We start from the raw sequence: 19,180 nt of genomic DNA on the forward strand, positions 1-19,180 counted from the left end.
ACCGAAGTTCTGCATCCTTCAAGACCTTGCTCACATAGTACACTGGATATTGTTGGCCCTCTTCTTCACGCACCATTACAGTGCATATCGCCATACTGGTGACGGATACGTAAAGAAATAAATCTTCTCCGTCCTCCGGCCTGCTCATTAAGGGCGGATAGCATAGCAGTCGCTTTATACCCTCAAATGCCTCTTGACAATCCGGCGTCCATTCAAAGGACTTAGATTTTTTGATGGCATTGTAGAAAGGTAGACATCTTCTAGCCGAGCATGATATGAATCGCCCTAATGCCACCAACCGCCCATTTAGTCTTTGTACTTCTCTTATGTTCCTCGGAGTTTTCATCTCCATTACTGCTTTAACCTTCTCAGGATTCGCCTCAACTCCCTTGCCACTAACAATGAAACCCAGGAATTTTCCTGCCCTTGCTCCGAACGTGCATTTTTCTGGGTTCAACTTGAGGCCATATTTGATTAGCACTTCCAGGATTTCTTTGATATCCTGCGGGTGGTCTCGCATCTTCTTGCTTTTGATGATCATGTCATCTACGTAGATTGAGAAGTTCTCGCCTGACTTGTCTGAAAATATCTTGTTCATCATCCTCTGGTATGTTGCTCCTGCGTTTTTCAATCCGAAGGGCATCACCTTGAAGCAATAAGTCGCCTGATGAGTTATGAATGATGTTTTGATTTCATCCGCCTTCTCCATGGGTATCTGGTGGTAACTGGATTTCACATCGGTGAACGATAAAGCTTCAAATCCTGCAGTTCCATCTACCAATATATCAATGTTAGGTAGCGGATACATATCCTTCGGACAAGCTTTATTCAGATCCTTGAAGTCGACACACATTCTGTACGTTCCATTTGGCTTTTTGACTAGCACCACATTGGCTAGCCATTCCGGATAGGTGACTTCTCGAATTGCATCTGATTTTAGCAAATTCGCCACAGCTTTTTCAATCGCCTTCTGCCGCTCTGGAGCGTGTCCTCTCTTTTTCTGTCGCACTGGGGTTGCACCTTTGTCCACATTCAAACGATGGGTTGCTATATCTGGACTTATCCCTTTCAGCACTTCATTTGGAGCGGCGAATGCCGACTCGCATTGGATCAACACCTCGGTAATGGCTTTCTTCGTTTCCTCGGGGAGTCCTGCCGCTATTCGTACATTCTTGTCATTTGAGATGGCGAATAGTTCTGTTTCTCCTAATGCTTCTGCCGGCAACTTCTCATCAACTTTATCCTCTTCACCTGGCTTTGGTTCAAGTGACAATGTATAGGCTTGTTGAGATACAAGTTGATCACCTTCAACTATGACTCGCCCTTGGTGTGTTGGCAAATGTAATGTCAAGTGCTTCATTGAGATGAGCGATTCCGTTTCCGATAGGAACGGACGCCCCAGAATTATGTTGTAGGCCAACGGGAGATCAACAATTGCGAATTCTAGATCACCTCGCCATTTTAGATTCTTATCGCCCATTTCTGCTTCCAACACCACTTGTCCACTTGTTTGAGACGATTGACCTCCAAAACCAGTTACATCCATGAATGTATGTTCCAATCGCTCGTCATTAATTCCCAACTTGTTGAATGCAGTCCGAGTAATAACATTACAAGAACTGCCAGTATCAATAAGGACCCGCTTGACGTCCCATCCTTCTACAGCCATCGTAATCACCAAAGCATCCGCATGCGGCTCTGTGATTCGCGCAAATGAGTAATTGAGGGCATCCCCCCTATGCGTGTTGCTTTTTCGCTGTTCACGGCGTGCCCTTTTTGTTGACGGCTCATAGATCCCGCCAGCTATCATGTTTATCACCCCTTTCTTCTGTTTCTTTTCGGGCCTTGCTTCTCCCTCATGCGGGAGCGTTGTTTTCTCATCAATCGTTTCTTTTCTTACGAATTGGCCTAGCTTGCCCCTCTCAATCAGCTTTTCTATTTCCTTCTTCAGTTCATAACAATCGTTCGTGTCATGGCCGTTCAATCTGTGGAACCTGCAATATTTGTTAGGATATCGCCCCAAACTAGTTTGGCCTTTCGCCTCGGGGAACCGCACATCCTTCTTCAGGGGGTTCTTTTCGATCCAAAGTAACACCTCCTGGCGAGTCGTATTCAATGGTGTTTGATATCCTCCCCCTTGAAAGGAGCGATCGCCTCTGCGAACAAAATTACCCTTGGACTGGGTCTGGCGTCGATTGTCCGAAGTGGATCTAGCAGCATCTCTCTCCCTCCGGGTTTGAGCTCTATGTTCTCTGTTGACATCGTCCACTTCCATGAATTCCTTTGCTATCTTCATGAGTTCAGCCACTGTGCGCGGCTTGTTGCGGATGATTTCCTCCCGCATGCTCCAATCCGTGGTTCCATCCGCCATGATGTTGCGGATGCTCACGATATCCGGGTTCTGCAACCGCACCAGAATATCGTTGAATGCGACAACAAATTCCCTTAGGGAATTATAGTTCCTCTGTTTGATCTCCTTCAGCTGCCTATCCGTCACATCTGCCGCTTTACAGCCCACGAACTTGGCACAGAAATCACGACTGTATTGATTCCAGTTGTGAATAGATTCAGCAGGTAAAGACCGAAACTAATCAGATGCCGCTCCGCCCAAAGTGGTCGAGAATAATCTGCAAATTATACTTTCACTCGCTCCTGCAACATCCATTAATTCTCTGTAGTTCCTGACATGAGCCTCGGGATCAGAATTAGGATCCCCATAGTATTTAGGTATCGCCGGGGCCTTTATCCTGTGATCTGGTATAAATTCTCGCAACGACGGAGCAAAAGGCGAATCACTCTGCACCTCTGCTCTCGCCCTAGGCGTGTACCCCATTCGCTCCATCATGTTCCGTAGTTGATCTTCCAACTCAAGATTGGGTATTCGCCGAACCTCTTCCATCCGCTGCTGGTGAACTCTAGGTGGCATCCACCCGCCAATTGATGTTGAGATTTGTTCTCGCCGTGGTTCTAGCCGTCGTCCGGTTATAGGATCAAAGTTCCAGGTGTGCTCCTGCCCAAACGTATTCGCCCCAGACGCCATTAATTCTGAATGCCCGTTAACCAAGGGTTCCGTGTGTTGTAGTGGAAGGATTCCTGGCATTCCCGATGTCGGTTGGGATGTTTGCCAGGTCGGATGGATCGTCATACTAGGATCGTGGTACGAGTAGTTGCTTGGATGGCTGCGTGGGTTCATGCGACTACTCTGACCTATCTGGGTTAGCTCTCGAGATGGCTGCGGAAGCGCAGATATGGCGGCAGTAGTCGATGGTTGTGTGGAGACAACAACAGGTTGTTGAGGAGCAGCCGCCACGGCGGTATTATGATCGGCCATTGCGGTTAACAAACTAATCATTCGATCCCCCGCCGCTTGGCTCATATTTGAAGCCAAGACTTGTCCTGCCATTTGTACGAAATCGCTATTGGACATCTCCATTTCATTTTGCACTTGAACCTCCAATAAGGGACTCAATTGTCCCGAAGGGCTTGACGAGCTAGGCACCACAGGCTGCGTACTTGCAGGTTGCGAATTCGCAATCCGTGGACCCCTTGAGTTCATACTAGTGGATCTGGTTGTAACGCCGGTCGTTCGTGATGGTTCTGACATGTTCTTTGTGTACCTTTAACCAAATGTTGGTAAAAAAGGTCCACGTTCACCGCACCAATGATAACTTGCTGGATCCGATTTGATGATCTCCGCCGTAGTTACCTGCAAAACAGAACCGGAGACAGGATCTCCGGGAAAACTCTCCGACGATCAAGTCAGTTTTTGTAGGAGGGTTGGTAAATTGACAATAGTATTGTGGGAAAAATGTGAATGTACCTTTCCCCCTTTGGCCTTAGGGCTTTTTATAAGTGTTCTTAAGTAACCGCCGAGGGCGGTTACCCCTTCCAGGCCATGTTCCGAGGGCGGTTACTCCTTTTTAAGTCATGCCCCCTCTCGTGGCTTTCGTGGCAACAAACGTGGTATCGTTTGTCCTGAGTGGGAGTTTTAGTGCTCCATTTAGGAATTCGGGGCGGTTACTCACTTCACCCGCTTCCTCTATTCGGGTCCCATCTCATCTTAGACCATGGATCTAAGTATGGGCTGGGCCCGTGTAATGAATTCGGCCCGGTTTGGCTTCGCGGGTCATAAAATCTGTAACTGCTCTAAATCTGTCTTTTGGCTTACCTGTGATTTTAATTTTTCTATACATATAGATAACACAATCCTTTGCATATTCCTACTCTTTATTACCTTCAAATAACTATAGATGATCTTGCCTCTGTTTGTTTGTTTTTTTTGGAAAAAGAATCATCTGTATTTTTGTTGGGAAACACGTATCCTACATAGACTCACGTGTCCAACTTTTTGATATTACGAAAACGGCCCCAAAACGTATCCCAGCAGTTTCTGAGCGTTTCCGTATCCGATACGTATCAGAAACGTGATACGTTGGGTTGTTCACGTATCCATGCTTCAGAGACCTAAAGAGTTAAGAGCTCACTTTCAAGCCAGAACTATTCTTAGATTGGTGATAAGACATGGTTTTTTACTTGCACAATGCCCCTATTGTTATCATAGTACAAAATGATGTGATTAACAATGATAGGACCAATCCAAGTTCAATAATGAATTTCTTCATCCAAACAGTTTCCTAGGCTGCTTTTGAAGCCGCAATGTACTCAGCTTCAGCCGTCGAGTCTGCTATAGTGGCCTCTTAATAATCTCCATTAATAAACCCCTCTTTGCATAAACAAGCACAAATCTGAGATATTATATTTTACAGAAGCACATTGGAAATATAGAAATGTCATAAAAATGAAAAAACAAAACAAAGAAATAATGCTAAACATACGTAGTATCAACAATCAAGCTGCAGCAAGCAATAACCTTAATCAGGGATAATCTAATGAAAGCAAACAAGGAAATAACTGTGTCCTGCAAGGTAAATTGACAAAGTAATATAAATGAAGGGACGAGGAAAAAGTAACTTGTATTTGATTAGAGAGTAGTCCTTTTAGTTGACAGTGTACATATTTTATTCTTCCAGACAAAATTTTGATTCCTCCAATACCATAAGCAAAAGAAAGCAGTCCAAGTCCTTCTCTTGAACAAAATAGGAGAATGGACTTGCTTATTCTGTTACTAAGTAAGAGGTCTTTGGTTTAAAAATAAAAAATATGTACCAAAAACTAAAACCTTCCTTGTTCCTGCTACATGCTGTACAACGAACCTATAATAAATTCACTGGTGGACAGCCCAGCCCCCACGGAGTACAGCAACAGTGAAAAAATGTTAACTGTCCAAGCTTTTACTCTGTACACAGCATTTTATGTGTTTATATGCATAATAGGGACCAAAAGAACTTCTTCCTTTGCTCCACACATGCAAATATCAACTGCCAACTGCAACTACACTCCGATCAATTGTTTACCTGAAATCAGCATTGCACTTTAACTAATCAATCAACTAACCCCGAAAATAACAAAATGAATATCCATCATAAAATCACCACAGCAGTTCTCAGACTACTAGATAGGAAAATACATAACAAAAATCATTCCCATTCATCAACCAATAGACAACCGAATAAAGACAAATCCCTAACAGTTCTTGCTAAATTTACAAGGATGAACCAAATCAAATATTTATAATCTGATCCATATCCTGACATAGAACTGCAACTGGAGCAACACTTAGAAATGCCAAACCAGAGTTTAAAAAAAAAATTAGACTGCAATTCTCTGATTCTGAAGTGAAAAATTCCAACATTGACTATATGAAAAATTAATGGAAAATCAGCAGGTTTGCACAAATTTGGAAAGTTCACTCTCACCACGCAAGAAACCTGGAGTGGAATATGCTACTAACAAGAGGTAGTATAATCCATTGCAAAATCTCAAGTCATCTACAGAATAAACAGAACTCATATATGCCAATAACTAATTACCAAAATAACCATGGAAAAATACTGCAGAAATTCTAACCCCCAAAATCTTGTCCTAACTCCTAGTGTGAAATAACTTCTTTCAGAATATAGTTAGTTGAAAAGAATTTCTCAAGTTCTTTGGGAGAAGTACCTGTACATTTGGTTCTGCTGTCCATTTGGTTTACGATTTTATTCCTCTCCAAAAAAGGAGAAACGAAATCATCCAATTTCACCAACCACAGAGCAAGTGCAGATGATGTTTGAGGCATAGTTGGAAAGCGAGCAATGATTTCTTCCATAGAAATATTGGAACCTTGAGCAGCATTGCATTGACACAACCAGTCCTCATTAATTGCAGCAACAAAATCAGCAATAACCTGCAACAGTGAATTCAAATGTTACGTCAATAAATCAACATCCTCCAGCATTGATCAGGAATAGAATATGGTAAAGAATCAATCTTGTTATTTTGAGCACAATAACCAACAAAAATCTGCAAAAGTGAAAAAAAAAAAACCTGCAAAAGCTCTGCTAAAGTTGAGGTGCGCCTCAGCCGTTTAACCCACAACCTATGAGCAGACTTTGTCCAAGCACCCAGCAAAGCATCCTCTGGCATGGCCGACTGCATGTGATATCAAAGAAGAAATGAGAAAATGGAAGACAACAAATTGGCAAGTAAAATAGTACATGTATATGAATTTCTCCACATGTATCAATGTAGACAAAAAAATATGTCATTAATCAGAAATTGCTGTCATTGGAGGGAATAAGATATTGTAAGAAACACAAAAGTCTTGACCAGCCATTTAGGTTTGCCTTCTAATCTAATGTAAAACTCCTATTAAATCAATTTGTAAAAGACCTGAAGTTAGAGATTATCAATAGGTAATGTTGCTCGAATAGCTAACCAAAGGGCTACTATAATACAATAAAAAAGACAGTTGTCACAACTGGACAATGAAATGTATTTTGGAATTAATTAACATTCTCGAATAACAAAATAATCAGGGATGCACACAGCCATACAAGCATACATGCATCAAAGTAGAAATACTCAGACAGTAATAAAAGATAGTGCACCTCAATTGCATGAACTGCAGCCTTCAGTGATTGCAGTTGTGATGATAGAACTTTATGTTTTCGAAACATTTCATTGCCTCCCTTATTTCTACATGTGGCTGAATGGACAGCATATCTTTCTTCAAGATCAAAATCAAGTTCAAACGTCATATGGCAAAACCTACAGTGCTTCTCATCTCTCCAGTACAAATCATGACAAGTTTCACATCTTGTAAGAGATTCAAAATAAGATCTTTTGCTGTGTTTCACAGAATTAAGATGACAGTAAAAGTAATTCCATATCCATGCATCAAACGCTTGAAGACGAGTCCATTTGCGATTCTCTTCTTCCTCTTTCTTCCCTGATTCAAGAACTATTGCACCACGAGGAGAAGAATCATTCAAGATACTAGTCAGGGTTAGATTGTCTACATCAGAAATTGGAGAAGTGCTGTTTTCTCTAACTGTTTCCAGCTCAAATTGATCCAACTGGGTCAACTGCCTGTTTTCAGCATCATTTCTGATGCTATTAGACATCTCATGGCTGAGAAAAGCTTCCCGCTTCTCCAAAGATTCAATAAGGAAAGCCTCACGTGTTCCTCTGTCATCCAGAGCTGACAATAAAGCATGCAAAGCCTGCACTTGGATAAGTAAGCATAAGCATAAAATGGCCAAGGTTAAAAAGATGTATCCAAGAGCTTGACAAAGTAAATAATTCTTTACAAACAGTATTATCCAATGATAAAACGTTCAAATAATCCAGTATGGTTTACTAAAAAAGCTGAGAAGGATACCTCTTTTGTATCAATCACCTCCCAATGACCATCTTCAGAAGATTCAAAGTAAACTCTCTTATGCCCAGGGTCATGTAAATCACAAGGGCCTAAAAAAAGCCAATATCTGTTGTACCTACGATCAGAACCCAAAAAGATAGACTGCAGCGGATGCAAATTGATCCCCAGTTCTGCCTCTGTTTTGTTTTTCTCTTTATCAAAGGACTTTTGCTTTTCACTTAACTTTTGCATCGCCACAGAGGAATCAATTGGCGAAGAAGTCGATGATATGCACATTTGTTTTGTACCATTCATTTGTCCATTGTGGATCCAGGATGGTCTGGGCAGATTATGTTGCTTAGAAGATGATCTCTTGATTTTTCCTCCAGAACCGTAGTGAAGAGTGCTAGGGGCAGACTGAACAGTGGACCTTGTATCCTGAAGTGACAAATAAAATCGGACAGAAGTATTAATCACCATATAATAAATTCAGAATTGCCCATGCTAAATGATAAAGCATGCAGTTGATAAGATGATCTTTGGCAGACAGCAGACACGTAAAAAGATCATAGTTACAATAATTAGCAGTATAAATATCAACGAGAAAGAACAAAGAGACCCACAATCTTAGAATAAAAAAAACTCATACAAATGTATATCATCATATTAAACACAAAATGCTGCAGATCAAAAAATTCATAACAAGATATAAGACTCACAAGAGAAAGAAGTTGATTCTCAAAATCACTAACAATCAGGTTATTTGATTACCTCCATTCTAATACTGGAACCAGCACTGAGGAGATCTATCAGAGCCACTAAAGCATTTAACTTTTCATCAATGCTTAAATCTGAATATTCACCCTCCATAAGTCCAAGCAACCACACTTCTCCTGGATGGCTCTCATCAATTTCGTCGTGAACTGTCAGCATATTAGTTTTATTTCTACGACCACATACATTCTTGGTTTTTCTTGAACTGAAATTCTCTGAATCACACTCAGAATCACTGCTGCTGCATACTCCACTATCATTTAAGTCATCATGAACACTTCCACAGCCCTCAGTATCAGATTGAGAATCATCGTCAGCCTTTGAAAATGTACTTATCCGCAGACGATAAACAGATGGTGCAATCTTCTCAAATAAAGTAATATCACTTGAAAGAGTGGAACTTATTTGAAGTTCCAATTCCTCAGACGTGCTAGCTAGATTTAATTCAGCAATCTCCAAAACAAAACAAATTTATTGTCACAAATAAGTAAAAACTTAACATGCATTCAGTGCGAACAGAACAAAACAATCACAAACATAACAAAATATTCAAGTGGAATGCATCTCCCAGTAACTTACCTTAGATGATTTTGCTAGGTCAGCAACTTTCCATCCATTATTTCCTCTCTCAGACAAGATAGTAAACAATTCACCTTTTAGTGTTCCAGGACAAAGTCCATATTTAACCATGAGGCTCATCTCCTAAGGAAAAAGGGGGGAAAATTGTGATAATGTTGCATGTACAATATAAAAGTACCCTCCAAAACATTATAGATTGAAATAGGGCAAGAGAGAATGATCAAAAACCAATGCTGCAACCCAATAAACCCTACCTTGCTAAGGGCTTCTTTGCGAAATGCACCTTGCCTTGAACCAAAACCAGCTGCAACCAATACTTGATGCAGTATTTCTGTCCATGTTAGAGGATTGAGAGACCTTTTCCAAAACTCCACAATAAATTCTTGATCTTCAACCTGCAATGCAAAATATCAGGCGATCATGCAGCAGAGTTTTCCTTCTGTAATTCCCCAACCAACCCCAAAAGAGAAAACTATAGAACTCACTCAAGCAACTTTCTCTTAAGAAAGGTAGTTATAGATTGGAAGCAAAGTAACAGTCAGATGAATTTCATAGAGTCCATAATCTTCTATTACTTCTTCACCACACTATTCATGTTGCAATTAAAAAGACAAGGTAAGGTCCGCATAGGCCCACAAAAATGGGTTGTTAGGATGTTATTAGTTTAAAGCAATTTCAAGCCGCTACATCCAGCACCACATATCCACTACTCGATATATTAGGAACTACGAGAAACAAACACACGAAACCATCACTTGCTTTATTATACGCTTATGGATAAAAATGCCGAACCAAGATCTGAGATTTCCATATTACTAGAAAATCTAGGACATCAACAATTATCTAAAAAAAATTCTTCGCTGTACCTTATGTGCTACACCAATAATCCTCAAAAATAGCAAAAAAAAAATCAAATGCAGCATCCAGGTCATTTCTACAAAAATGCTTGCTTTAGAACAACAACAACAACAACAAAGCCTTAGTCCCGAAATGATTCGGGGTCGGCTAACATGAACCATCATATAAAACCGTGAAATCAAGTCGTGTCAGCGACACAAATTCGCTCCCTCCACTCCATCCTATCCACTACCATATTTTCCTCAATTCCCAGTAAACTCATATCAGTCTCGATTACTCTCCTCCAAGTTGCTTAGGTCTTCCCCTACCCCTCACCACTACATCCCTTTGCCACTCTTCGGTTCTCCTAACCGGCGCATCAAGCGCTCTACGTCTCACATGCCCAAACCACCTTAGTCGGTTTTCTCTCATTTTATTCTCAATAGATGTGACCCCTACTTTTGTCCTAATTATTTCATTACTCACCCAATCCTTTCTCGTATGACCACACATCCATCTCAACATACGCATCTCCGCCACCGACATCTTATGGATGTGGCAGTGTTTCACTGCCCAACACTCCGTACCATATAACAATGCTTGCTTTAGAACAATAAAATAAAAAACTATCTGCACGTTATAATAGCAATAAGCTTTGATTCAAATTCCTAGCAGCCTTTGTCCAACCTGCTTTACGCTGTCATCCAATAGTCCCAATTTCATCAATCATCCCCCAACTTCTCACGAGATCAATATTACCCTTAAACCACAATGTGCAACTTAAAAATCACTAATCATAATTTTTTATATAAAAAATGAACTCTTACCCCCAGAAAATGAATGCAACCCCAGTATTACTTTTTTATATTTTTCCCTAGGTATCCACATGAGACCTTCACTCATCCCTCTAATCAGTCAAACCCATCTCTCTGGTTACTTTGTGTTACTCTGCTCTCTGATAGTTCACCATCTTCCTTTTGTCATATGAGTACATATGGAAGCATAGACGGAAAAAGTCAAGCTTCAATCCATCTATCCCTTTAACTATGGCATCTAAATGAATTTACAAACTCCATCTCTTTCTTCGAAAACTTTAATCCCAAAAATCAAATACATCTCACTTGATTTCTTCCAGGCTGAGAAGTAGTTCAAGTGAAATTCAAAGCCAGTGCAAGAGTTGTCTGCATATTATCGACCAGAAAAATGCATGGCAAGCAATAAGAGCACTACTTTGTAAACAAATAGGGAGGTGCAGAAAACTAGAGTTCAAGGTTTGGGGAGGTTGTCAAGATGACAAGGTTCGACTTATATTTTAAAAAGAGCTAATATTATGAAGCACAAAGGAGAAAAAGCAGGGATAACAGCTATGGGGAGAAGAAGTATTCTGATGCAATGCACAGGAGAATATTATTCTCGCTGAAACATAACATGATCTTCAACAACCCAAAGATAGATTTATAGGTTACCAAATATAAACTGGGTGACTGTAGATGTATGTTTGTTGCTAAGACATGAAAAGAACGTGTGAGAAGCAAAGGAAAGAGAGAGGATAAAGCGTAGAAGGAGAGATGGAGTAGAAGTATGATACAGGTCTTCAGACTTCAAGGACAAAATAAATAAATAAAAACATAAAGAGTACATGCCAATAATCTGGCCACTATTTCATCGGGTCCTGCTTCAAGAATACCATTCATACTACAACAATTATTTAACCCATTAAAAGCTACAGATTGAAGTATAAAGACTATATTCCACATAAATAACAATGGGGATGCAGATGGAATTTAACCTCCAAGAGTGCACATACATACATCCTTCACAGGCATCCTTTAGTAGCACTTCATGAAAAACTGAAGCAGCTAAAAAAGGGGAGTTTACATAGTAATGGCTTACATATGTACAAATATATACTCACTGTGTGAAGAAGCGCAAGAAACTTGCATGATATACTTAAATGAGGCAGAAATCCACTACTAATCTCTGTTTCAACATCAGTGAATAGAAGCTTCAGAAGGGCAACATGAATTTTCCCAAGCAACAAAGAATCCTGAAAGGAATAGTTAGAAATATAAATCCATTACAAAGAGAAACAAGTGCGACTCGGAATAAACTGATAAAGGGGCGGCCCGGTCGCACTACGCGTCCCCGCTGAGCGAGGGTCCGGGGAGGGGTCCCACCACAAGGGTGTACTGGGGCAAGCCTTCCCCTGCCAATTTATTTGGCAAGAGGCCGCTCCTAAGACTCGAACCCGTGACCTCTTGGTCACACGACAACAACGTTTACCGTTGCGCCAAGGCTCGCCCTCCGACTCGGAATAAACTGATAATAAGAAATAAATCTAACACAAGCTAAACAGAAGATGTAATCTCAGAATTAACCTTATCATGGAAAGCTTGGGCAAACTCATCAAGAGTGAAGTGGCAAATATCAATAGTAACAGAATAAGTATATAGAAAGTGGAAAACCTGCAAATCAAAATTTCAGCCTGATTTCAGTAAGAATTTGGAAAACATCAACACATAAGATAACATATAAATTGAAAAGAAGTTGCCAAGGCCATGAAAATCCTACAAAAGTTGAAATGATCCATATCTATGCAAATTAAGAATATAAAGGATTTCTCAGAAGAAGAGACTCTTGAATGCATAATGAATGTTGTATTATACCCTGAGAGCCAGACAAGTTCTATTCACCTTAAATAGTTTCTTCACAGACTCTGGACAGGACTCCCAAGGCTGATTGGTGAACGGTTGCTTCATCATAACAGAATATGGAGGAAACTTTGGAAGCAAATCTGGAAAATTACCTCGTATATTAAATACATTACAAAAAGAAAGGATGGTGGACCAAATTGTTGAATCATTTTAGAAGACAAGATCAAACAACCTTTGCAGAGGGAACACCCATGAAGCGTATTGGTTGCACAATGATCAGCGCAAGTAACCGGATTTGGTCCAGCTTGTAACTCTCTCAACTCCAGCTCTTCATCATCCATTAGCAATGCAAATTGATTGATGCGCTCTTGAGATACCACTCCTTCCAAAGCAAGTTCACATTTTTCCTTGCGAGGTTGTTTCTGGAGCTCATTCCTCTTAGCTTCCACCTGCAAATCACAGGTCAGTAGGCATTACAACAACAGCAAACTGGACTGCACTGATGTAACAACAAAACATTCATTACCTCTCTCTGTTTAATAAAAGACTTCCTCTTATGCTGCAATTTATTTTCCACCCTTTTCTTCTTCTGAAAAGACAACATATGGTCAGTCAGGAGAGCCACACTGTAGCTCAAATTCAGAGTTCATTACACCTATATAAATATATACAAAAATGAAAGATCATCAAGAAAAAAAAAGATGCAGTTCACACTAACAATAACGGAGACCACTTGTCGCCGTTGTCGCTTTCGGTTTTGATATAGTGGTTTTTGTGAAAGAGGAGGTACTGTTTCTCTATCAGCAGAATGAATTCCTGTTGGGAAATCACTGCTACTTGGATTTATTGCCCGCCATGCTGTCATAAGACCTTTCCCCATACCATGTTTTTTTGCTGGTGCATTGTTATTATAATCCTGGCAACTTGAGATGACCTGCTTGGATACCTTAAACCAGAGAGCGTTTACTTTTAGAGTCCTAATAAACAATGTCCTGAAAAGATTTTCAAAATAATTTGAAAATGCAAAATGTCATGCGTACTCGCACTTTATCCCAGTACCTTTGTCCTTTTGTTTGCTCTTTGGTTCTCCTGGCAGCCAAGACTAGAATTTCTGGAATCTAAAATACCAAAGGAGAATGAATAAGTTGCTAATTAACCAGAAGCCGAAAATCGTCATTTTTTTTCCACATCAGAAGAATTAAAACCCGGATCACTAATTAAAACAAGTAAATAAAAATCCCTTTGACTTGCAGCAACTACAAAAACCAAATTATAACAATAATTGTTCAAATAGTAAAAGGAAAGAACTACTTTGTAAAACCATAACATACATATTCGTAATTCAAGCAATAATTGAAAACTAGCATGAATTCATACCTTTACAATACTGAAATGCCCTACGAGGAAGAGAGTCAAACTCCACACCAAGGGGAGGACCATCTTTGCGAAAAATCTTCTCTAAAATATAGTCTGGAGACATCAAATCCTGAATAAGAAGAGACTTCTTCTTCGATGTGGTCTTACTAATCCTGTTTTCTACCTCCGACAATTCATATCTGGAAATATGCTCAGCTCTTCCAAGCAATATATCCTTCTTAAGTAACTTTCTAGTGGGAAGCACAACTCCCAGCCCATTTGGTCCTTTAACAACTGAGAGTTTCTTGCTTGAACAGGGTGATGCAATTAATATATCTTTACTTTTGTCTCTTCTCCTTTTATCAACAAACCATCTCTGGACTTGCGTGAATGACAAGTCCAAGACTACTGCAAGTTCCTGCATTGCCATATGGGCAGGATACTTTTGCTCTGCTTCACATGACACATGACTCAGAACATAAATAATAACATCGCATACTTGATTATAATTTAAATTAAGTAATTGCAACTCTCCAAAAAAGACTAAAACAAATATTAGTATTTCAATTGTGATCTTATAAACAAGGTAAGAAAATTCAGAATCTCCAGTGTGAGAAAATTCAGTTGCTTCGTGTTACAGAAACTAGTATATTCATATGATAAAAAAATCAAGCCACAATCACGGAATCCTACTGTATAAAATAAGCTGGAATCTGGAAAAAAAAAAAAAAAAACAACCATACAAATAAAACAGATTGCATAGTCTGAGGTACAATTCAAAAAAGAAACGAATAAATGTAAGAGTAAGAAAAAATCATAAAAGAAGACAGAAATGGATAAATTAGCTCCATAAGCAGGTACCAGCATAGAAATTCTCAAGGGCTTGAAGTTGAAGAGTCGATTTCTTTTTCATTTCACTTCTTCCCTCTACTTCAATCGACTTAAAATGAACTTGAATTAATCAAACTGTATTCTCCATATCCTGAACGAAGCAAAATAATAATCAAATTATCCACATAGAAAAGAGATTTGCCTTCCTCTTGAACAAGAAAAATGTCGCATGTCCTCAAGAATCCCAGAAGAAAATTCATAAAAAAAACATGAATTTAAAATTCTATAGTGAACCACAATTCTGCACTTCCAAAACCAAATAAAAACCAAGCAATGATTGAAAACCGAAGAGAACCTCAGTATCAGTCATCAGTGGAACTAAATGTGAAAGAAGGGAGAATAACAGCCGCACAGAAACTGCAGTTAAAAATTGCGTATGGAGTGAAGGTGTAGAAGATGATTATACTTACTAGGAGAGCAGTTGCAGAGGTGATGGAAATGAGAGGAGTGTAAAAGAGGTTGAAGAAGAAGTAGACAGGGTTTGAGAGATTTTACAAAGGAGTAGGGTTTTGGGTTTTATCATCATTTTTAATTTATATTTCATGGGTCCCTTTTACATATTTTTCTTTTATCTTATTCATCAAAATTAAAGAAAAATAAATAAATATCTACAGAGCCTTTTCTCTCTCTCTCTCTCTCTCTCTCTCTCTCAACATATTCTACACTTCGTCCAGTCTATAGCTTTTAAGTAAATTACATTTACGGCCCCTCAACCTTACCCTTATTTTCAATATGAATCCTAAATTTTAAAATTAGACATTATGATCCTTGAATTTCGGGATAACCTATAAATTTAGCCCTATAGTTATTTGAGAATAACAAATTTAACCTCCACGTATAAAAAAAGGAAAAAGTATGAAAAAAATGTCGGTGGTTATCCAATTTGCAAACAGAGGCTTGTGGTTTAAAAGTTTACAAATAAAGGTCTGTGGTATGTTTTATTTACAAAACAAAGTATTACAATTACACAGTTAAATTCTGATTACAACAAAAAAAAAATTATCTTAAAAAAAGTATTCTTACATATCAACAAAACACAACCAAAAAAAAAACAACTTCCTAAATCGAAACAATAAATAATATGGTGACATTTTACGTTTTTTACTAATCTGATCGTGTAGAGGGGACCAGAGACTCATCAGGTGTCTAGGTTTGGGATGATGCGCACTGAAGGATATGGCGAATGAGTTCTTTATTCGGTTATACACTGAAAAACATCATTTCCGTCCTAGGCTTTGCTCATATGTCTCTTTCCCAAGTTGGGACCCGATCTTTCTTGCGAGCATGGCTCGCCCTTTTGATGACTCCGATGTCCGCCGAGCCTTATTTGACATGAGTCCATTTAAGGCACCAGTGCCTGGCGGGCTTCACACTGGTTTCTACCAGCATTTATGGGGTACTATGAAGACTCAGGTTTGCGATTTTTCCCTTCCAAGCTTTGAATTCGGAACAATTTGAAGCTTCATAGAACGAAACTCTTGATGAAAAATAGGCAAAGACAGGCACAACGAAAATATAAAAATTTTACCTATTTCCCTTAACACAAGGTCCGTTAAGCGTTATTTCATATAAAGAGGGATAGAACGAAATACCTTTATTGACGATATATCTACAGTTGCAAACGAAGTGCCCACAACTCTTAATCTCGAGTTTCACGAACACAAACAAAACAAACAAGTAAATGATTAGAATACGACTGATGAATAGCAATCAAAGGAGATTGTCTCTAATAAATCAACACAAGATCAAGGAAAGAGAAACAGAGATAGAAATTAATCGAATGAAGACGAGCGGAGTATTTTCTTCATCAATACTGTGTTGGTCGAAATTCCTACAGTAGGAATATTGTCATGGCCGAAATTCACATATAAAAGGGTATTTATAGTCTCTTAATTCTAATCCCTATTAGATTGAATTAGAACACTTAATTAGAGTCCTATTCCAAATAGAACTCTTATTTAGTTAATATTAGTATTATTGACAGGATAATAATTAGGATATAATTATATCTAAATATAATAAATCATATTTATTATTGACAGGATAATAATTAGGATAAAATATCACCTAACTAATTTTATCCTATAATTAATTTAATTATAATTATAATCTAATTATAATTGTATAAATAAATTAATTACCCATAATACATATATTTATTTTAAATATGATATTATGAATTAATAGTTAGAGATGTAATCACATTAAATCTCCTAACTTATTTATCCTATAATTAATTTAACCACAATTATAATCTAATTATAATTATCTAAATTAATTAATTAAAATAATATATATATTTATATATAAAATTCGACCCCCCTATTTCTCATAATTAAACAACTTTAATTCTCCATTTATTAATTACTATTATGTCCTCTTTTGGTTCCAAGTCTTATGTGTGACCCATTAGGTTCGTATTGCTACTAGCCGCATACATCTATTGAATTAATTTCCAAAATTACATTCAACCTTTTGTATATCGGAATGAGTGCGTGGACTGTGAATAGCAGAACCGTAAATATTCCCCTAAAGCTATAAGAAGACAGGTTGATTCCGTCGTTGACCTTTCTGTATTAGGTCTAGTATAATTCGATCCTTCACCAGCTATATCCTCGAACGAATCTTATGACTATGGATAGTGTCAAGTCACATATAACAAGACGTTCATTTTACTTGTTCAGGTAGAGTTAACTCTGAATGGGTAGATTAAGTGAAATCTCCATTTCAACTCTTAATCTATCACCTTGCAAGGATTTAGAGTCAAGTCTTCCACAAGTGATCCTGGATATATCTTCCATTTATCAGGAGCGACGAATGCTCAATCCAATATTAACTATTCTGCAATTACATCGTGTGACACCCAACGCCTGCCTGCCCGTACACACCCTAGGATCCTCCCTGTTATGGATCGTGTTTGAACACAGTCAAAGTATCACACTCCATAATCCAGAATCACTAATTAACATTCATTTAAGTCTGAGGATTACTTATACGTACCAATACCAATGAGATGAACAAGTGACATAGGATAAATCCATCCATCCTGTTATCTCAAGTTGGGTCCCAACCCTAATGAACTCCTTCACCGGATCCATGTAACTATCTAGATATCTCCATATCTAAAGCTTGTGAGATCAGCTCTCTGTTTCGACAGAAATAACTGTTACATGCAAGTCTCAATAGTAATATGCTAACCCCTATAATACATTACTTGACTTGGGTTGATTTTAAGTTTATTGGTCTGTTATAAAGTATAGTCTCACTTCATGCTTGTACGAACACTTTATAACTACTTAAATAAACTTGGGATTACTTTTACTTACAAAAGATTAATGCATTTTATATATAGTTTTAGTTATACCATATCTTATTAAAATAAATGATATAAAAGAACAATTCATTTACATCTGGTTTATATCCTACAACAATTGACTATAGGACACTAAAACCCAACATCTCTTATTACACTAATTCCTAAGACTTCTCATCCGGAGTTTGAGTCAATTCAGACCTATTAGTTTGTGGCTTACAAAATGATTATTAAGAGCATTGTGAATAGATTGAAACCTTTCATGAGTTCTGTTATCAGCCCCACCCAAAGCAGTTTTATCCCTGGCCGTCAAATCTCTGATAACATCATTGCTTTACAGGAAGTCATCCACTCTCTCATTCAAAAATCGGTGTTGAGCGATTTCCGCAAGTGCACGGTATACGCTTGTAGTAATAAAAGATATCGATCCCACAGGGAACGTTTTTTAAACAAAACTTATTTTGAATCGGTTAAATTTACTTTTAAGGTTTATAATATGGAAAATCGTTTAATCGGTTTTGGTTTTGAAATTGCTAGAATAAGAATTAGATTAGAGTATGAAGATGTTAGAAAATATTCTGATTTAAGAATGAATTTGCAAGACAGGAACGTTTAGTACTTTTTAGAAAAGTAAACAAATGTATTTGTTCGCATTAAGCAAAGAAAATAACTTTAAACTCTGTATGAATTATAAAGATGAAATAAATGACGGAACCTCTAATTATTAGGCTTTGAACATGACAAAACCCTTATCCGGGATAATTGCCCTTAATCAAATTAAAACTCTTCCGAGATAATAATTTGCCTAAGTGTTCAACAAAGTTTCCTTGTAAAGATTTTGAATTAAATACGTTTTAATGAAAGCACCAGCATCAATCCACTTCGGATCCTTTACCAAAGTGCTGCATAAAAATCTATCGAATAGAACAGACTTTATTAGATGAAATATAAATTGATACAAGTTTACAGAGAACATGGAGCATGGAAACATTCGACGACTTGCAAGTGAACGGGTTGTCAATCCTTTCCTTGGGT

General features: G+C 38.3%; 1 protein-coding gene across 3 annotated transcripts; it reads right to left on the reverse strand.

The window, feature by feature from the left end:
• Nucleotides 1-4,948: 4,948 nt before the first annotated feature.
• Nucleotides 4,949-15,344, reverse strand: LOC136229586 (homeobox-DDT domain protein RLT3). Of its 3 annotated transcripts, none has more exons than XM_066018468.1 (18): nt 15,243-15,344; nt 14,803-14,923; nt 13,963-14,391; nt 13,645-13,703; nt 13,304-13,531; nt 13,112-13,174; nt 12,818-13,034; nt 12,625-12,725; nt 12,310-12,396; nt 11,847-11,978; nt 9,349-9,489; nt 9,095-9,217; nt 8,513-8,968; nt 7,763-8,179; nt 6,990-7,604; nt 6,427-6,531; nt 6,061-6,286; nt 4,949-5,414 (listed from the first exon to the last, which is right to left on the reverse strand). In XM_066018468.1, exons 2-18 carry the CDS (start codon nt 14,852-14,854, stop codon nt 5,392-5,394), a joined length of 3,474 nt encoding a protein of 1,157 aa, XP_065874540.1. In that variant the 5' UTR covers nt 14,855-14,923; nt 15,243-15,344; the 3' UTR covers nt 4,949-5,391. The 3 variants fall into 3 exon arrangements, with proteins under 3 accessions (XP_065874540.1, XP_065874541.1, XP_065874539.1); XM_066018469.1 differs by having other exon boundaries at nt 13,304-13,519; nt 13,963-14,394; XM_066018467.1 differs by having other exon boundaries at nt 13,963-14,394.
• Nucleotides 15,345-19,180: the final 3,836 nt, after the last annotated feature.

This window comes from Euphorbia lathyris, chromosome 5, assembly GCF_963576675.1.
Source record: "Euphorbia lathyris chromosome 5, ddEupLath1.1, whole genome shotgun sequence".
In the NCBI taxonomy this organism is placed as follows: domain Eukaryota; kingdom Viridiplantae; phylum Streptophyta; class Magnoliopsida; order Malpighiales; family Euphorbiaceae; genus Euphorbia; species Euphorbia lathyris.